The sequence below is a fragment of the Grampus griseus genome, assembly GCF_964374135.1.
Source record: "Grampus griseus genome assembly, chromosome: 15".
Taxonomy (NCBI): domain Eukaryota; kingdom Metazoa; phylum Chordata; class Mammalia; order Artiodactyla; family Delphinidae; genus Grampus; species Grampus griseus.
The window spans coordinates 46,121,779-46,138,580 of NC_139009.1; the positions used below are offsets into that span (position 1 = coordinate 46,121,779).

At 37.6% G+C, this 16,802-nt stretch overlaps 1 protein-coding gene across 3 annotated transcripts in view; it reads right to left on the bottom strand.

The window, feature by feature from the left end:
• EFEMP1 (EGF containing fibulin extracellular matrix protein 1) overlaps positions 1–16,802 on the bottom strand; it is a 68,279-nt gene that overhangs the window by 8,787 nt on the left and 42,690 nt on the right. For all 3 annotated transcript variants that reach the window (XM_082671843.1, XM_082671842.1, XM_082671841.1), the window contains 4 exons: positions 8,007–8,129; positions 3,974–4,093; positions 2,883–3,002; positions 1,741–1,860 (listed from right to left, as the gene is read on the bottom strand). In XM_082671843.1, the coding sequence (XP_082527969.1) occupies positions 1,741–1,860; positions 2,883–3,002; positions 3,974–4,093; positions 8,007–8,129 (483 nt within the window). The remainder of the gene's footprint in view (positions 1–1,740; positions 1,861–2,882; positions 3,003–3,973; positions 4,094–8,006; positions 8,130–16,802) is intronic.

Genomic DNA, 16,802 nt, shown 5'->3' on the forward strand with positions numbered 1-16,802 from the left:
TTCATCCCCAAAATAAACCTTTTTGGGAAAGGTAACAATCCAGACTCTTTTGGTTTTACTTTAATCTGTGGACAGAGTTGGGAAGGAATGGTTTCAGTGGGGGAAACCAATTGTTTTGCACCCTAAAAGAATGGTAAGTCTCTTTCACAAAAAATGTTTTGGTTTAACCAAACATTCTTCAAGATATAACTCTAATGAATCTCCTATTTGCAATTCCATTGCATTTTCACCTTTCGTTATAACAGATATAAATAGAGTAGGCTGGTAAGATTCCACTGAATGTTAACTTGTTTCTGTCTTTTGCTGGGTGTCAAATCCATTTATGATCAGAAACACATAGACATTTGTTTCAAGACTCCAGGGAAATTGGTTAAGGAATCCCACTGGCTAACATTTTCCTGCATGTAATATTCATGTTAAAAGTCTCAATTAGGGTTCAGAAAGTAAAACCATTGGAATGCAATGTTTCTCCACAATTAACATTACAGAGTCTCTAGTAATGTGGAAAGGGGTAGAAAGATGTTTATTGTGCAATGAACTACATTCTGATTATGCTCATATTTAGTAGTTGGATTCTAGTTGAATGATCACATGCACACTATAAAGTCTCAGGTCATGGATGTTCTTGTGAATTAATATTTCCCTGTAAAATCATGATATAGACTGAGAATCCTGAGTCTCTCCTTTCCTTGATCTTTTCCTTTCTTAATATTTTACTGCCCTTCTTCTAGAGAAGATTTGCTACTAGTCATTTATATTGCTGGGTAAATTTCATAAAAACATCTTGAACTTTACAGTCTTTATAGTTTATAAATAATTTTTCTGTATGTTATTCCATTTCATTCCCTCAACTCCCTTTTCCAAATGAGAAAGTTGAGGCTCAGAGAAGTTTGATAATTTGTTCAAATTGTATAGATAGAATGCCATACAGCTAGGTCTCAAACAGATTTTGTGTCTTCAAGTTCAGTCATTTTTTTTTTTCACTCTCTCACTGCTTTATGTAAACCTGTGTTTGTACCAATTTTTCCTGGATTATCTAGTTTTAGTTTTACCTGAATAGTCTTTTGCCTGTTAAAGAAATTTTAAGCTACATGCAGGAGGTAGGGAGGAGAGGGTGCACATTTTCAAATCTTTCAAAGAGACTCTGAAATCATACCATGTAGAGAGCCACTTCTTCCACCTACATGTAGCTGTGAAAATCACCTGAACATTTATTTTAAAACTGGACCTGAAGACATTAGCTATTTTTGGATTAATAGTTTTTTTTTACTGAAATATTCAAGTACTTTTTAATACACATGAAGCTGATTTTCTCAACACTTAAATTACTATCCAATTTATAATCCTGGTGTTTTAGAGAATTCAGATCAGTTTGAGGTGCACCTAACCACACATTAAGCTTATGCTCTACACTGAAACTCATGGTGAAATATTTTAATAATTGAATCTTTTCTGGTGGATGATTAGAGGATATATATCATAGGGATTATGTAGGCTATATAGAAGGCATACCAATATTTTATTAAAATTATTTATTTTAAGAAAGAAAAATGATTGCTTTAAATTTCAAAGAGAGTTAACACTGAATATCCTCTTTATGAGATGTGCATGTCTCATGATCAACAGGGGAAAAAAAAGAGCTCAAATTGTAAAAAATGAAAGTCTGTGATAGAGAATACTACAACTTCCTCCCTGCTTTTCCTGGTTAAAACTTAACAGATATGAAAACAGTAAACTTACCCTGACATGTTCTACTTCTCACCACTTGGTATCCCTGGGGGCACATACAAGAGAATTTCCCAGGCTCATTGACACATTGATATTGACACAGGTAGCTCGAGGTTCTGCATTCATCAATGTCTGTTGAACCAGACAAGAGCAATAAGACAGAGTTGAAAACTTACATGTCACTAGTTTGGTAATTTTTTTGTAACACTTCATACTCTGAAACAGAAATACAATACTTTATAAGAAGCTCAAGTGCAAATTCTAACCATATCAGCTCATTTCCCATAGAGCTTCACAGCACAGAGAGTTTTTCTTACCATCAGTTTTACTCACTTATTGCTGACAGTTTGGCGAATCCTGGAACTAACCATACTAGCTGAGCAGACTGAATGAATTGGCTTGTGGTTGATGATCTTCATGTTGTGCTTGGCAGACCCACCCAGTGATGCAGATTCATATTTGCCTTCTCAGAAATTGGGTGGCTCTGCTCCCAAGTTCATCTGAGTTTTGAACTCCAAGTTCCATCCCTGTGCTAGCTTCTAGAGGTGATGCCCTGGCAGAATGCTTTGCATTTCTCAATGGTGCTGTCCCAAGAAAAGGTGGGAGCGTTTGTGAGGAAGTCGGGAGCATGAAGTGTCAATGGCATCCCCTTCAGGATGTCTTATGTCTTTTGAATTACACAGTGGCAGACATGACTAGGGGCCAGGTCTCCTGGTTTCTCTTCTAATGTTCTTGACATGCAATCAGCCATTTTTGAACTTAAACATGCATGCCAGTCACCTGGAGTTCTCATTAGATGCAGAATCTGACTCAGTAGTCTGGGCTGGGGCCTGAGATTCTACAATTCTCACAGGCTCCCAGGAGATGCCACTGCTGCTAGCCGTTGCATCACACTCGAGAAACAAGACACTAGAGCACCCTTGCTAATTATCAGACCCAGCCTACAACTAATATTTCAATTATTTTGTTTCTTCTCCTTTCTTTTGAAAACATACTAAAAAGTCAATATTATAATTGAACTAAATTAACTGGATTTTAGAACAGAATTTCCATGGATAAAAATTTGCTTTCGTAAACAGGTACACACTTGGATTAAAGCAACAGCAATCACAGGAAGTGGACCATGATTACTAATTATTTGGACAATATTTTACCTTCACAATTGAGCCTGTCACTGCTTAGCTCATATCCTTGATTGCACTGACAGATGAATGAACCAAGAATGTTGTAGCATTGCTGAGCACATTGATTGCTGGCATCACATTCATTTATGTCTGAAAGGCAAGGTTATACACATTTATATATCTATGTCTTTAAACATAGCCTTGCTCTTTTGTACCTGTGTCATCCGATGATAAGTGAGTAATTCCCTAGCTGGATTCTTTGCTCTGCAGAAGCTCACTGGAGAACATCCATTCAGGTTTCATATTTGTTGGAACAACTTCAAACATCTGTCATATACTTCTTTTAAAAATACCAGAATATTTTTTTTTCTGGGAATGACAGTTAGTTTGGTGTTTGATGAATCTTTCCAAAAGAATTTAATGATTCTAATAAACATACATTCCAGTATCTATTTTCTTGTATTGTTGTTCAGATGCAAAATGCCAAGTCTATAAATAATTGATATAAGACACATACTAATACGGTCTCTCAGCATGCTGTAGTGAAGATTTATCTGTGCTATTTAGTACTTTTTAAATGGGTCCTGTTAAATTCCATTACAATTATAACATAAGCCTTTGAGACCCATACAGAGTTTTGCAATGCTCTAAGGCACTGAAAATATTGTGAAAAGGCATTTTTCCTGCACTAGATTCTTTCCATGTCATGCCAATCTTAAAATTGTGTGCCGTGACATTGCATTCTGAAAGGGCAGAAGAAGCATGTAAAAATCAGATGCACTTTCAGCAGAAAGTTTATGTATTTGAACTTGCAGTAACCCCTTTGGCACCTTCAGTGTTTATATCACACACTCTTGACTAATTGATGTGTGTATATCAATTGATCTGTAGTTAAAATTTTTTTTGATACACTCACAGAAGAGAACTAAAACCAAGGTTAACATTTTTTTCCATTCACATCTTGATGTGTTTTAAAAAACCAGATTGGTTACTGTCTTTTCAGCTTTATGCAGGGAAGTTGATGGAAACCAGTTTACTCAAGAACATAGAAAACTGGAAATACTGCAGTGTGGCTTGGGAAGACAGAAATCAGTCAGGATGACTGTTTCCAGAAGTCTTACCTACGCAGGTATAGTTGTTTGCTGCCAATTGAAACCCAGGACTGCACTGGCAATAAAATGATCCTGGCGTGTTCACGCATCTTTGGTGGCAATATGGAGGGATGGTACATTCGTCTATATCTAGGTTATCAAGTATAACACAAAAAGAACCAAATTATTGACTATCCAAATTACTATTATTGAGCTGTTTAATCTCAAGTTCTCAGCAGAGCATTATCTGGAAAACCTATCTAGAGATATCCTTTTAAAAGTAATTATTTTTCTTTATAAAAAATTAGAGTATCTGTGCTTTAAATACACTTTGGTCTGCCCTCTGCAGTTAAATGAGATGTTAAGAACAAAGACTTCATAAACCTGGTTGGGTTGGTTGAGACTTAAAGAGGGAAAAGTAATTAAAACTATTTCACATATAAGTGAGAATGTCAGGCTGGGAATCTAAAAGCTTATTTATAATGATAGAAGTAGAAAAGAACTATGGAAGAATTGAGTGATGTAGCGTAAAACTAATAAAAGGAGGTACGTGCTGTTGCTCAGCTGGTGACCTTGGCAAAGTCACTTAAATGTTCAGTATCTAGGTTTTTTCTTCTGTAAAATGTGGATAGTAATGCTGCGTGTGTATCTTATGAAGTTTCTGTGAGAATCACGTGAAAGAACGCTATGGAAGGAATGGGACACTAAACAAGTTACTTCTTGAGAGTGCCCTTCTGACACACTGATAATGTGTTCCAGCCTGTGTCCTTCTCGTATAAATATTTCCAACTATAAAATGCTCAATTGAGAACTTGCAAAGTAGGATTACTATTTTAGAAGCATAATAGAATTCCATTAATTGATGATTCTACACTTTGTGACAACTCCAATATGGCATGTGTAATTAAAAATAACAATTATGCACAATCACTGTAATACTATGGAGTGACTATCTCATGGAAAAAATGAAACAAAACAAAACTTTATGCTGAACCCTTCCAGTACTTTAATAACTAAAAGTGTGGAAGGCAGTGTGCTCAAGTGGCTGCAAGGTAATCTGAGTTTGAATCTTCATTCTGGCATTTACTAGCTTGGTCTTAACCTCTCAGAGCTTCCATTTCCTCTTCTGTGAGTAATAATCAGCAATGTGGCAGGATTGTTGGGAGGCTTACATGAGATGGTTTAGGTGAACTTCCTTGCACAAAACAGGCAAAAAAAAAAAAAAAAAAAGGAGCTATTATGAATAAGCTGCAAAATATATTTGATTTAACTTGAATATTGAAATAAACAGTAATGATGTTCACATGGCTTCCCTCCTAATTTATTTAGGTGTCTGATCTAATTGTCACCTCAGGGAGGCCATCTCTGTCCATCCATATAAAATAACTTCTTCCCCATCTACCCCCTTAACCTGCTTTATATTTCTTTATAGCCAGTGACACTCCTTGACATTGTATTATGTGTTTATTTGCTTCTTGTCTGTGTCCCTCCCTATAATGCAAGGCAGATTTCCTCCTCTTGAGGTAGAGGTAAAGTATCTTTTGTCTGTTCACTGTTGTGTGCTTAATACCTGGAACAGGGTCTGGCATAGTAGGTGCTCAATAAACATTAGCTGAATGAATGGAAAGTTCATACTAATTAAAAGTAATTTTAGCACGGTTCTTCCTAGTACCTAGTGTTACAGCCAGGTGCCAATATCAACAGCTAAATTATGTAAGTGGTACTTTCTAATAGTTCCGTGGGCTGCGATTCTGTAAAATCTGTTTGTATACTATGATGGCCCAATACCTAGAACGTGGCACACAGTCAGCCCTCACTAAATGTTTGATGAACAAATAATGCATGTCTTCTCTGCCAGTAAACATTCATTGAACCATTGTTATTTGCTTTCATTGTGTTTTGTAATGTAGGTTTATAACGATGATAATCATATACATATATTCTACCCCTGTCTTGTATGGAAAACAGGCGTGAAAACAAATTAATGCATGGAATTATAAGATCAAAATAGAAAAGTGTACAAGGGAGAGAGGGAGCACCATTCTACTCAAAGTGTGTCCTGCTGACCACTACGGGTCCACGCACCATTTTGACCAGTCTGCAATGAATAAGTACAGAAATTGGGAGCAAGTGTTTAGGAATAACAATTTGGTGTTACTGCAACATTCTTACTGTACTCTACATAAGTATTGATCTATAACAGGCTGGAAATTTACAAAGGATACATCAGAGTTTGAGAATTACTGGCAGAGAGGGGGGAGTGACTAATTATATTTGGGTATATCATGGAAGACCTCCCGGAGGAAGTTACCTTGAGCTAGAATTTGAGAGTTGAACGGGAGTTTGTTAGGACTGCATGTCTCTGGTAGAGGCACTGAAGTGTGACACTGTGTGATGTATTGGGGAACTGTAACTAGTGGGACAAAGCTGGAGTGTTGTAATTATTTTGGCAGGAGAGGAGTGTTGATACAATAGAGCTGGGCAAGGGCTAGATAGAGGAAGACCTTATATGCTCGGTTGAGGAATGTAGTGTTGGTTCTATGGGTGAGGGGAACAGTGAGGAAGCCACATGATTAGATCAGAATTTTTTTTTTTTAATTCTTGGTGGCACCACGTGGCGTGTGGGATCTTACTTCCCCTACCAGGGATGACCAGGGATCGAACCTGCACCCCCTGCAGTGGAAGCATGGAGTCTTAACCACTGGACCACCAGGGAAGTCCTAGATCTGAATTTAAGGACATCTCCTGCCATACCATAAAGGGCTCTAACCATAAGTTCCATTCGCTTTGATTCTTCCCATAGTAGGCTGGGTTTTTTCTTTTTCTATACTTGTTATACCCTCAATTGTTTATTTTCCTGACGAATACAGTGGGCAAAATTTTGGTGCCTGTGGAGTTTTCCACACAATTTTCTCTTAAGTCACAGCTTCAGTCAGTGCAAGCCCTGGTCCTTCTTCAGAGGCTGGGCGCTAGCCCCAGCACCTATGCACAACCCCATGGCAGGAGAACAGGGCCAGGGCCCATAAGGAGCTCAGTGTTGACATCCTGACACCAAGAGCTCACATTCTCAGGTGAAAATTGGTGCTGGGTTGCCTGTCCCCACATCATTATCCTCTGTTCCTAAGAGAAAATAAGGACTCTTCACTGATCTTATGGTAAGAGGTGGTATGTAAATCAGTGGACAGAGGGAGTCAATTACAGAGTTTCATCCTAGTGCTGGGCCTCAAGATTGAACCCTTTAGTTTACTTGAACACTTTAGTTTACTTCTCATTTGCCAGTTGGCCTCCCCATATCGTGTTCTTCCTGTCATTCAAAAAGCATGCATTGAGCACCTACTTGGTGGGCACTCTTCAGGGACTGGGGAGACAACAATGACACAAACCAGTCCTGGCCCCTGTCCTCAGAGAGCTCAAGTAGAGCTCTCAAGGAGGGCACATGTGTTGCATCCCTAGCACTGCACTCACTTGCCACGTAAAGAATGTTTAGTACGAGTCTGTTAACTCATTACATAACGATGGCACACAGCTATACAACCCAGAACGAGGAGCCATTCTAAGCACTCCTGCACATGAGCTCCTGAGATAGGGACTGGTATTATCTCCATAGTACAAAGGAAAAGAGTGAGGCACAGAGTATTTAAGTAACTTGCCGAAGGTCTCAAAGTGGGTTAGGGGTAGAGCTGGGATTTGAACCTCACCATTTGCCCTATAAGCTATGCTATGCTACAACCAGTGAATGAAGCCCATAGCACCAGTGTTTTAGTGCTAGGGTACCAAATAACTAATTTAAAATGATTTTTCCGGTTGCTTTTGTGGTCTCATTCACACCCCAAATTTCTGCTTTTGCTTAGTCTAACATGTAACCAAAACTTTGATACCCAGAATATGCTCAACCTTTAAGGCTAGTTTTTTTCTTGTTAACATGGAAAATGGATTGGTAGTCAATGAAAAAATAAGCACTATCATTCTCCAAATAAAGATGAGTGCTTTGTTTTAAAGGCCTGAGGTTTAAACAGTTAAGATGCTCCAGACAGGACTTGGCTTAGTGCACTGTTGTACTTACCTACACACTGCTCTCCTCGCTTCTGATACCCAGGAGGGCACTGACAGGTGAAGGAACCTCGTAAATTGATGCACACTTGGTCGGCTCTACAGTTGTGCGTCCCTGCAGTGCACTCATCTATGTCTGTTAAAGACACACAGCACAAAAATAGTTTGAGTCGGTTGTGAAGATGTTGATAGTTCCTCCATTTTGCCATCATACTTTTCTTAAAGAAACCAGGTTTTTACTCTGTAATACTGTTATATTGGAAATGCTTAAAATGATACATTATTTCAACTGTTCAAAAAGTAATTTCATAGATGTCAGTGTGTACCACTTAGATTTAACAAATGCTAACATTCTGCCATGCATGCCTCAGCTCATTTTGTTTTGGTAAGAAATGAAACACTGGAGATGTACCTAAAGCCTTACTGCATCCTCATCCCTTTACCCCCCCACCTACTACCATCCTGGTAGGTGTGACTCCTTCCCTGAGATTTTTTTATACTTTTATTATACAGTTATGCACCCATTAGAGCATACAGTATTGTTTTAAAATGTAAATAAATTGTATGATACTTGCTTTTCCACCCAGTATATGACATTTGAAATAATTTCTAGTAACTAATCTCTAAAAATCTGCCCAATAACTAGGTAAAAATCAAACTTTAATATTATGCATTCCCTGTTGCTGTTGTTGTTTTTTTTTTTGGTAAACTTTAGCACAACATAAATGTATAAACTTTTCATTGCAAATTTCAAAATAAAAAGGATTCAATTTAATCACATTCCTCTAGGAGAGATAGGCTGGTGTAGTTTAAAATACATATTTTCCCAAAGCATTTCACTTCTTGTAATAGTTTACTAAATGTACCTTAAGGAGTAGGTAGATTATAGTTCCAGAAAAGTAAAAAATATTCAGTCATAATATGAACTTGTTATAACAAATTTCTTTGAGATCAAAATATGATGGGCACTTGTGTGTGTCTCTCATATTACAGTAATTTATAAGTGAAATATAATTTTGCCTTATCCATATCACCTTTCATTCATTCAAATCTCTCATATTATGAGTTTAAATAGCACAGATGAAAGGATTATAAAATTTTGGCATTCTTCAACAATTGAAGACTCTAAGCTTCATTAAAAAATATCTAAAATTTGTAATTCCTAGATGACAAATTTTGCATAAAAACTGAGAAAGGTTTAGGGGTGTTTAGATCATCACTGTGGCAGACCCATGGTGGTGCTTTGGAAGAAATAGTGGGGCAAAAATCAGTACCAAAAATGAATCATCAGTAATTAGAATTTATTCCTTAAATCCTGCCTTCCCTTTAAGAAGCTCAGAGAGTAGCCCCTGGTGTGTTTCATCTTTCTTTATTTTCAAACATAACTGCTGCACTGTGCACATAAATGCACATTATTACACCCTGTAATATTACACCCAGTGTAATAATGTAGGAAGCTCAGGTTATAAGAGAGTTGCCCTCAGATATCGGCTTTAGTTAGCTGGGTGTGGAAATGATAAGAGAGATTCTCTCCAAAAGAAGGAGGGAGGGGAGATAAAGAATACTCAAGGGATGTATGACTGTTTATTGGATAATAACCTATAAAAGCATCTACTTACATAATTCTTATTATCTGGTTTTAAAGTTTTGGTGAATTTTTTCTTATTGTTTTTTATTTTTGTTTTGAAATTTTTTATCATTATTACTATTATTTTCAAAGCGGTGATTACAACTCTGTCCTTTTCAGGTACTATGCAGAGGTACAGCAATCTTGCTTTGAAATTATCTGCCCTTTTTGTGTCTTTTATTATTTTCTCGTATGCACTTGATGAAAACATGTCTACTGGGGTTTCTTCAGAGCTTTGTGACCCGCTAATGCAGAAATGACAGCAGAGTTCATATTGTTTTATGTCAAGAACATCTGCCAGCATTTGCAGTGATAATAGCACTGAGAGATACGGCAATGTGAGATTCAGATGTGGCCAGTTTCCTTGGTACATGCTGGCAGAAGATCAAGGGCTCAGGCTGGCTGCTACATTTTCTAAAGGAGGCTTCACCAGTGACTGTGGCTTTTCTTTCTGAGACATCCCTCTGCAAACTGCCTCCACCCCATCGCATTCCTGATGTGATTTCCTTCCTATTATTTTTTGTCATTTAGTTCTCTCTTTGATTAATAGGCTAACATTTCCAGTGGAATTAATATATCATTAAATAGATTTCAAACATAAAAGCCATGCTCCCTGGACCTATTCCTTTTTAAGAACCAGGTCTGTTTGCCTTCTAAGGAGGATTATTTAATAAAACTATTAGGTGAGTTAAAATAATTTAATAAAAAATAAAATAAAATACCACTATCTCTACTGCCACTATATTCTTTTCCTTTCTCTATCAATAACAAACAAAACTGCAACAGGACTCACCTCACCTAGGATTGACTGGTGGTATTTTATTTTATTTATTTATTTTATAGAATAAGCTTTTTTTACAAAAAAAAATATTTTATTTATTGTCTGCATTGGGTCTTAGTTGCGGCACACAAGATCTTTTGTTGTGGTGCTCGGGCTTCTCTCTAGTTGTGGTGTATGGGTTTTCTTTTCTCTAGCTGTGGCACGCAGGCTCCAGGGTGCATGGGCTCTGCAGTTTGCGGCACGCGGCCTCTCTAGTTGAGGTGCACGAGCTCAATAGTTGTAGCACGTGGGCTTAGTTGCCCTGCGGCATGTGAGATCTTAGCTCCCTGACCAGGGATCGAACCCGTGTCCCCTGCATTGGAAGGTGGATTCTTTACCACTGGAACACCAGGGATGTCCCTGACTGGTAGTATTTTAAATACACTTTCTACTTACTTGGATTCACTTTTAGTTTTAATTCTTTCAGATGGGAAACCTCCCTGAAATTCAATAAAACACAGTTGCATGAAATCCCCTTCAAGAAATTATTCCAAAGGAGTTGAATGGATGCTTCATCTTATACCTTGAGCTGGATCTGCTAGTAAATGAACAGACTACATTTTCATTTATGGCTTTTCCAATTCGAGTTTAGAATATTTATCCTCTTTGCTCTTAGCAGGTTATCTAATGCTGAAGGTTGTGTAGATTGACTGGATTTCTTTGAACTATCTTCAATTATGCCATCAATTTATTGGTTTATTTAAATAACACGGTTTTATTAATTTGAAAGTTGTAATTTGAGATGCTGTTTATTCACACATCTATACAAAATCATGTAAGAACTGTTTTACATTGTTAAACTCTTTTATGCTTATCTTTTCTACTTGTATGCATTTCTATGTCTTAAATATCATATGATAAGAAAATCACTAAAATATACTCCTATGTTAGAAACTCAAAGCAGAATATCCATCTCTGTGCAGATGCACCAGAAGACCTGGCTCCCCCAGGTATGTTTATGAAAGTCCTCCGTGGTGGGAATACCTGTATTAGCAAAAGCAATTCTTTATTCATAATGGAAACTACTCACATCAGCTATGGTTTTCCTGATAATCTAGGAAACAGTACTTTGGCGAGAGGCGTTTTTGTTTTGTTTTTAAACTATCTGTAAGTTATCCTTGACAGTTAAGCTCACTAGGTTCTTTAGGCAGACAGTTAACACATTCCCTGGGCCCTGAACGCAAGCTCTTTGAGGACAGGGACTATGTATTACTTTTTTCTGTATTCCAGCACCTTGCAGAGTACAAGAAACAGGGTGGGTTTTCGAAACATATTTGTTCAATAAATGGATGAATGAACCAAGATTGTTTGCTAAGAACTGATGCCTAGAGTTTAAAGAAAGTAGGATCAGTGTTTTATCTCATGGAACTAAACATTTACAAGGCTGAGTAACAGGCAAGACGTAAGAAACACAGCAAGATGTCAGTAAATGGAAATGGCTGTAAAGCAATGGAGTGGAGAAGTGCAAAGCTAGGAAGACAGCAGCATCAGTGGTGGAAGGCTGGCCTGAGGAGGTGAATTTTGAGCTGCATTTTGAAGAAGGTAAGGTACATGGATTGGCAGAAATAGGAGGCTATTTCTAGGCAGAAGGGAGATCACATTAGAAAACGCTGATAAGACAAAAGCAGTTTGCATGAGAAGAATGGCAGATAGCTGGAATCAGCACGGCTGGAGGTGCTGTGTATGAGGAGTCTGGTGCAGTGCCTGGTTGAAGGTGCTCATAAAATGGTAGCTCAAGTCATGAGCAAAATTCAAGGCCTTATAGGTGCAATTAGAGTTTGGATTGCACACCACAGGAAGCAGCTCTGAACTATGTAGACATAGCCTAATGGAAACATTACCAAAGTACAAAATAATAGAATGTGCTTCCTAAAATATCACAACACGTAAATCAACTCACATTTCATCATTCTAATGCATTAAGAATAGCTAATGGCAATATTTGGTGATTTCCTCATTTTTCAGAAATGTGCCCACACTCTCCCTACTAGTGATTTATACTATTGTAGGTCCCTCTCTTGCTGACTTTGGCATCCTCATTGCGTTAAATAATCCAGCTGATCTTCGCTCAGCTCTCACTGCTAGCCCCTTTATCACAATGATCCCCAGTCTATGGAACTGCATGTTTGGTTTTCTCTCAAAGTTAATGGAGGCAACTGTGTCCACATCTCTGTCGTGTCCACTAAGTCCCTGCTTAGGCCCACATTCTCTATGTGTTTGGCTCCTGCCCTTCAGTCTGACTCATATTTCCCAAACCCCTGACTCATGCTGCTTTCTCTCTCTTATGCAACATTTTAATCTCTGCTATGTTCTTTCCATAATTTGATAACTTACCACGACATGGAGTCACTTCACTGTGTTTTCCTGGGCAAAGACTTTGTGTACCTTAAATGCTTTAGATTACCACTTAAACTTTTCTAATTTGTGCTGCTTTACATTTAGGGAATAATTCAGAACTACTTTGGAATAAGCCACCATTGACCAGATGGTGTGTTTGATGATAATGCACTGAAATAGGAATATTATTCCTGAAATAGGAATAATAAAAATAAAAATAATTATTTTTATTCTGTCACTGCCTCTGTGATCTAGGGCCATGGCATCAATTCTTTTTCTCTCTGTTTCTCCACCTGTAAAATAGACTGCCTTCCTTAATGATAATGCACAGATTTCAAAAAGTTCAGAATTTTCAAAATAAATCTTTTTGTTTCCAGACCGTAAATTCTTAGAGTAAAATAACCATATCTTGACTAGTTCTGAGTTGGACACTGTGCATGCTTTGTAAATATTATTTGATGGTAAAGAAAAGGTAGTGGTTAAGTTCAAGTTGCTGCTATTTCTTGATCTGTGTGGGTCTAAAATGTTATTTTGTGTCTTCCCCAACCATACTAATTCAATCTCATAAATGGAGTAAAATAGGAAAAAAAAAGGTCAAGATTCATGTTTGCTATAAGGATGAGCTACTTTACTCCTGGCTGCTTTCTTTCTTTCTTTTTTTTTTTCTTCCTCTCTCTCTCCCTTCCTTTCTTCCTCCCTCCCTTCCTCTTTCTTTCTTCTTTCCTTCCTTTCTTTCCTTTCCTTCCTTCCTTCCTTCCTTCCTTCCTTCCTTCCCTCCCTCCCTCCCTCCCCCTCCCTCCTTCCTTCCTTCCTGCCTGCCTGCCTGCCTGCCTTCTTTCCCTCTCTCTCTTCCTTTCTCTAGTGACAGGACAATAAATTAGTTCCCAACAAAGTACTCTTTCTACTTCATCTATGAAACTTTTTGAATAAAAGGGACTCATTGGGTGAAGATCTTACAGTTATTTAGGATATTAATCTTATTTTTCAGTATAATCCTGGAAGGTAGCAACTATTTCAACAAGTGCTGAGGCATTGCTATTTTATCGCTGCCTCATCCATTAATGGCTATTAATAATGATAACCTGAGTAATCAAGACATTAAATTATGTTGATTGAAATCTGATTAAGGAGAAGGTGTGTAATATTTTATATAATTTCACATACAAATTTGTTAAAATTCTAAAATTAACTGGCATAAAAATAGGCAAATATTTAACAGTATTTAAACATCTATTATTTGATTAGGAAATTAGATCTACAGGCCTCTGATTTAATCCTAGTAACAACCCTGTGGAATAATGGTTTCATTATCCACAATTTTTGGGTGAGGCAGGAGTTGCCACTGAAATGTAGGTTGATGAGTGACCTGCCCAAGGTCACACAGAGCAGAGATTCAAACTTAAGATTTCTATTTTGCTTCTGCAATTTAGGTTTCCAGAAAGGCTTATTTCTTAAGAGTTCGGGATAGCAGGAGTTTCATTGTAGTCATATATGTATATAAATTTCTTATATATATTATATAAATACGTAATTTTTCTCAAATTTAAAGAGAAGATTGTTAATCTTTAGGGCGTTGGTTCCTCCCTTGCATCTTTCTTCTACATTAGAATAACTTTCATAGCTCTCCAAATCTTTTGTTTCCCTCCTCAATCCTTAGCCAATTATCAACAATTTTTGTCAAAATTTTCTATTTCCCTTGCTGCTTCTTTCATAGTACTGGAATCAGATTTATCTGGGCAAAATGCCCAGTTCTAGTTAGCTTTTCACCCTTCTGAAATTATCAGCTAGAATTCACCCAAGCTAAGCAGTTCTAGAGGAGAAAGTAAATACTGATATTAAGTAACAAAAGAGGACTGACTTCGTTGATGGCCAGCAGTAGATTTATAGTTCTAAATTCTTATCTGTTCTGGCCAAACAGATTGTTAATAGTTCGGTGTGCTTTAAATGATAAACAAAAATATCACCCAAATCAACAAATATCAGCCTCCCTGATAGTTAATTTCTTTGTTTTAGAGAGTGGTGAATCAAGTGTTCTGGAAGTCCTTGACATTGCACTGTGTTCTAACAGAACCTTGAAATACGCTGTTCCTGTATGGAAAAATCGTGCTACATGTACTTGCAGTTGCTTCACCAGCAGTGATGATGGATTTGCACTGCACATCGACCCTCTCTCACCTAGTCTCCTCTGTGGCTAGTGGTGTTCGTTTGCAAGATGATTGGATGAGGTTAGACATACAGTTCATGTCTAACCTCGTGAATTCATATTAAATGTTCATGAATGTGGGGGAGAAAACCAACTGGTGAACATGAACGATCAACTCGTGACTACTCTGTACTACACACAAACCAAATGGACCAATCATAGGCTAAAACAGAGAAAAGCAAGGACACAAAGACCTTAATCCTCATTCTTCCCCTCTTTTTGCACACTGGCAAAGTGAAGCTTATTGCTTTCAGAATCTTAAGGGAAAGACATTTTCTACTGATAAATGATTGTTAATTGTCAGGAGTGTTCTCTGGCATCTCTGAGAATATGTCATACCCAGGTAAACTCCCTTCTTTCTTCTTAAACTTAATTATCCATTAAAAAATGTTTGGGAAAGGATGACCCTGGTATTTGGAATGATATTACAATCAATCATCAATCTACACCCTTGTGGAGGTAAAACTGTGTTTTGAAATAAGCAGCACCATTAGTCTTTGCTCTAGGATGGCTGAGCACCAGGAATTAAAGACTGTATGCAAGTTGAAGCCCATCCCATACAAGCTGGCCATCTACTTCAAACTGGATGGCCTTCAGAGGAATTATGATCCCATCTTATTAGGGGATGCCTCTGCATTGATATTTCAATTGTGTTTTCCTGGTGCTCCACTGCTTCACCATGCCCCTCCCACCTCCCTCCTATCCCCAGCTCCAGATCAAACCCCTGGAGACTGATGAACTGGATGGAGACTGAGAACATTCAACTGAGTCCTCCATGCCCTCCGTGAGCACTGTGGCTTGATTCCTGGTCCCCCTCCTTGAGGCCTTACAGTCAGATCAGTCAGTCTCTCTAGCCCAAAGCACACACATTCCTGGCTTACTCCATCAGGCCAATCATCACTTGAGGTCACATAAGCCCCTGGCTGTGGCAATGCCAATTATAACAAGCATGGCCTGGTGACCTCCTAATTGTATGAGACCAATTAACATTATACTTGTTGTTCATTCAACAATAAACAGCTTTTGTGACCATTAAATTGAGGCATACTACTAAATTTGCTGAGTATAACTTGGCAATACTTCTCCAAATCATTAACTGCCTAAGACTTTGAAAATAAAGTGTATCTTTGTGCCTCTTGCCTTCAGAGAATGTTACATTCTTGTGTGTATTTTCCTGCCCATTTCATTACATCGTACTTATGAGGTTTCTGCACAATGTTTCCCCATATGCCTCAGGGCCCTTATATTTTTCTGAATTCCAAATGGATAGTAGTATGAAGGGAGTGAGGGGTGTGACTCATCAAATTTGTACTAAATTCCTATTTCTTGTCTCTTTCTGATTCAAAATTCCCGCAAAATGAAAAGCAATGAAAGGATAAATATGTGGGTAAATCTTAATGAACACCAACTATATAAAACAAAAATAGTAAGGTGTTTTGTGATTTATAAAAAATTAGAATTAAAATACATGGGAATAAAGCACATGGGTTGGCAGGAAGGTAAATGGAGTTTAAGTTTTTTAAGGTCCTTCTATAGTCTGGGAAGAGGTAAAACTACCAATTTATTTTGGACTTTGATAAGTCAAGGGTACATGTTAAAGTATTCCCTAGGGAAACACTAAAAGAACAGCAAAGAGTATAAAACTGCAAATCTAATACAGGGGAGAATGGAATAGTACAAAACAGTACATCATTTTAGACAGAAAGCAAGAAAGGAAAGAAAAAGAAACTAAAATGTGCAGAATGAAAAAAAAAGGCAGAGAGTAAAGTGGTAGTTTAAACCTAAACATATCAATAGTTACATTAAAGGTAAGTGAATTAAA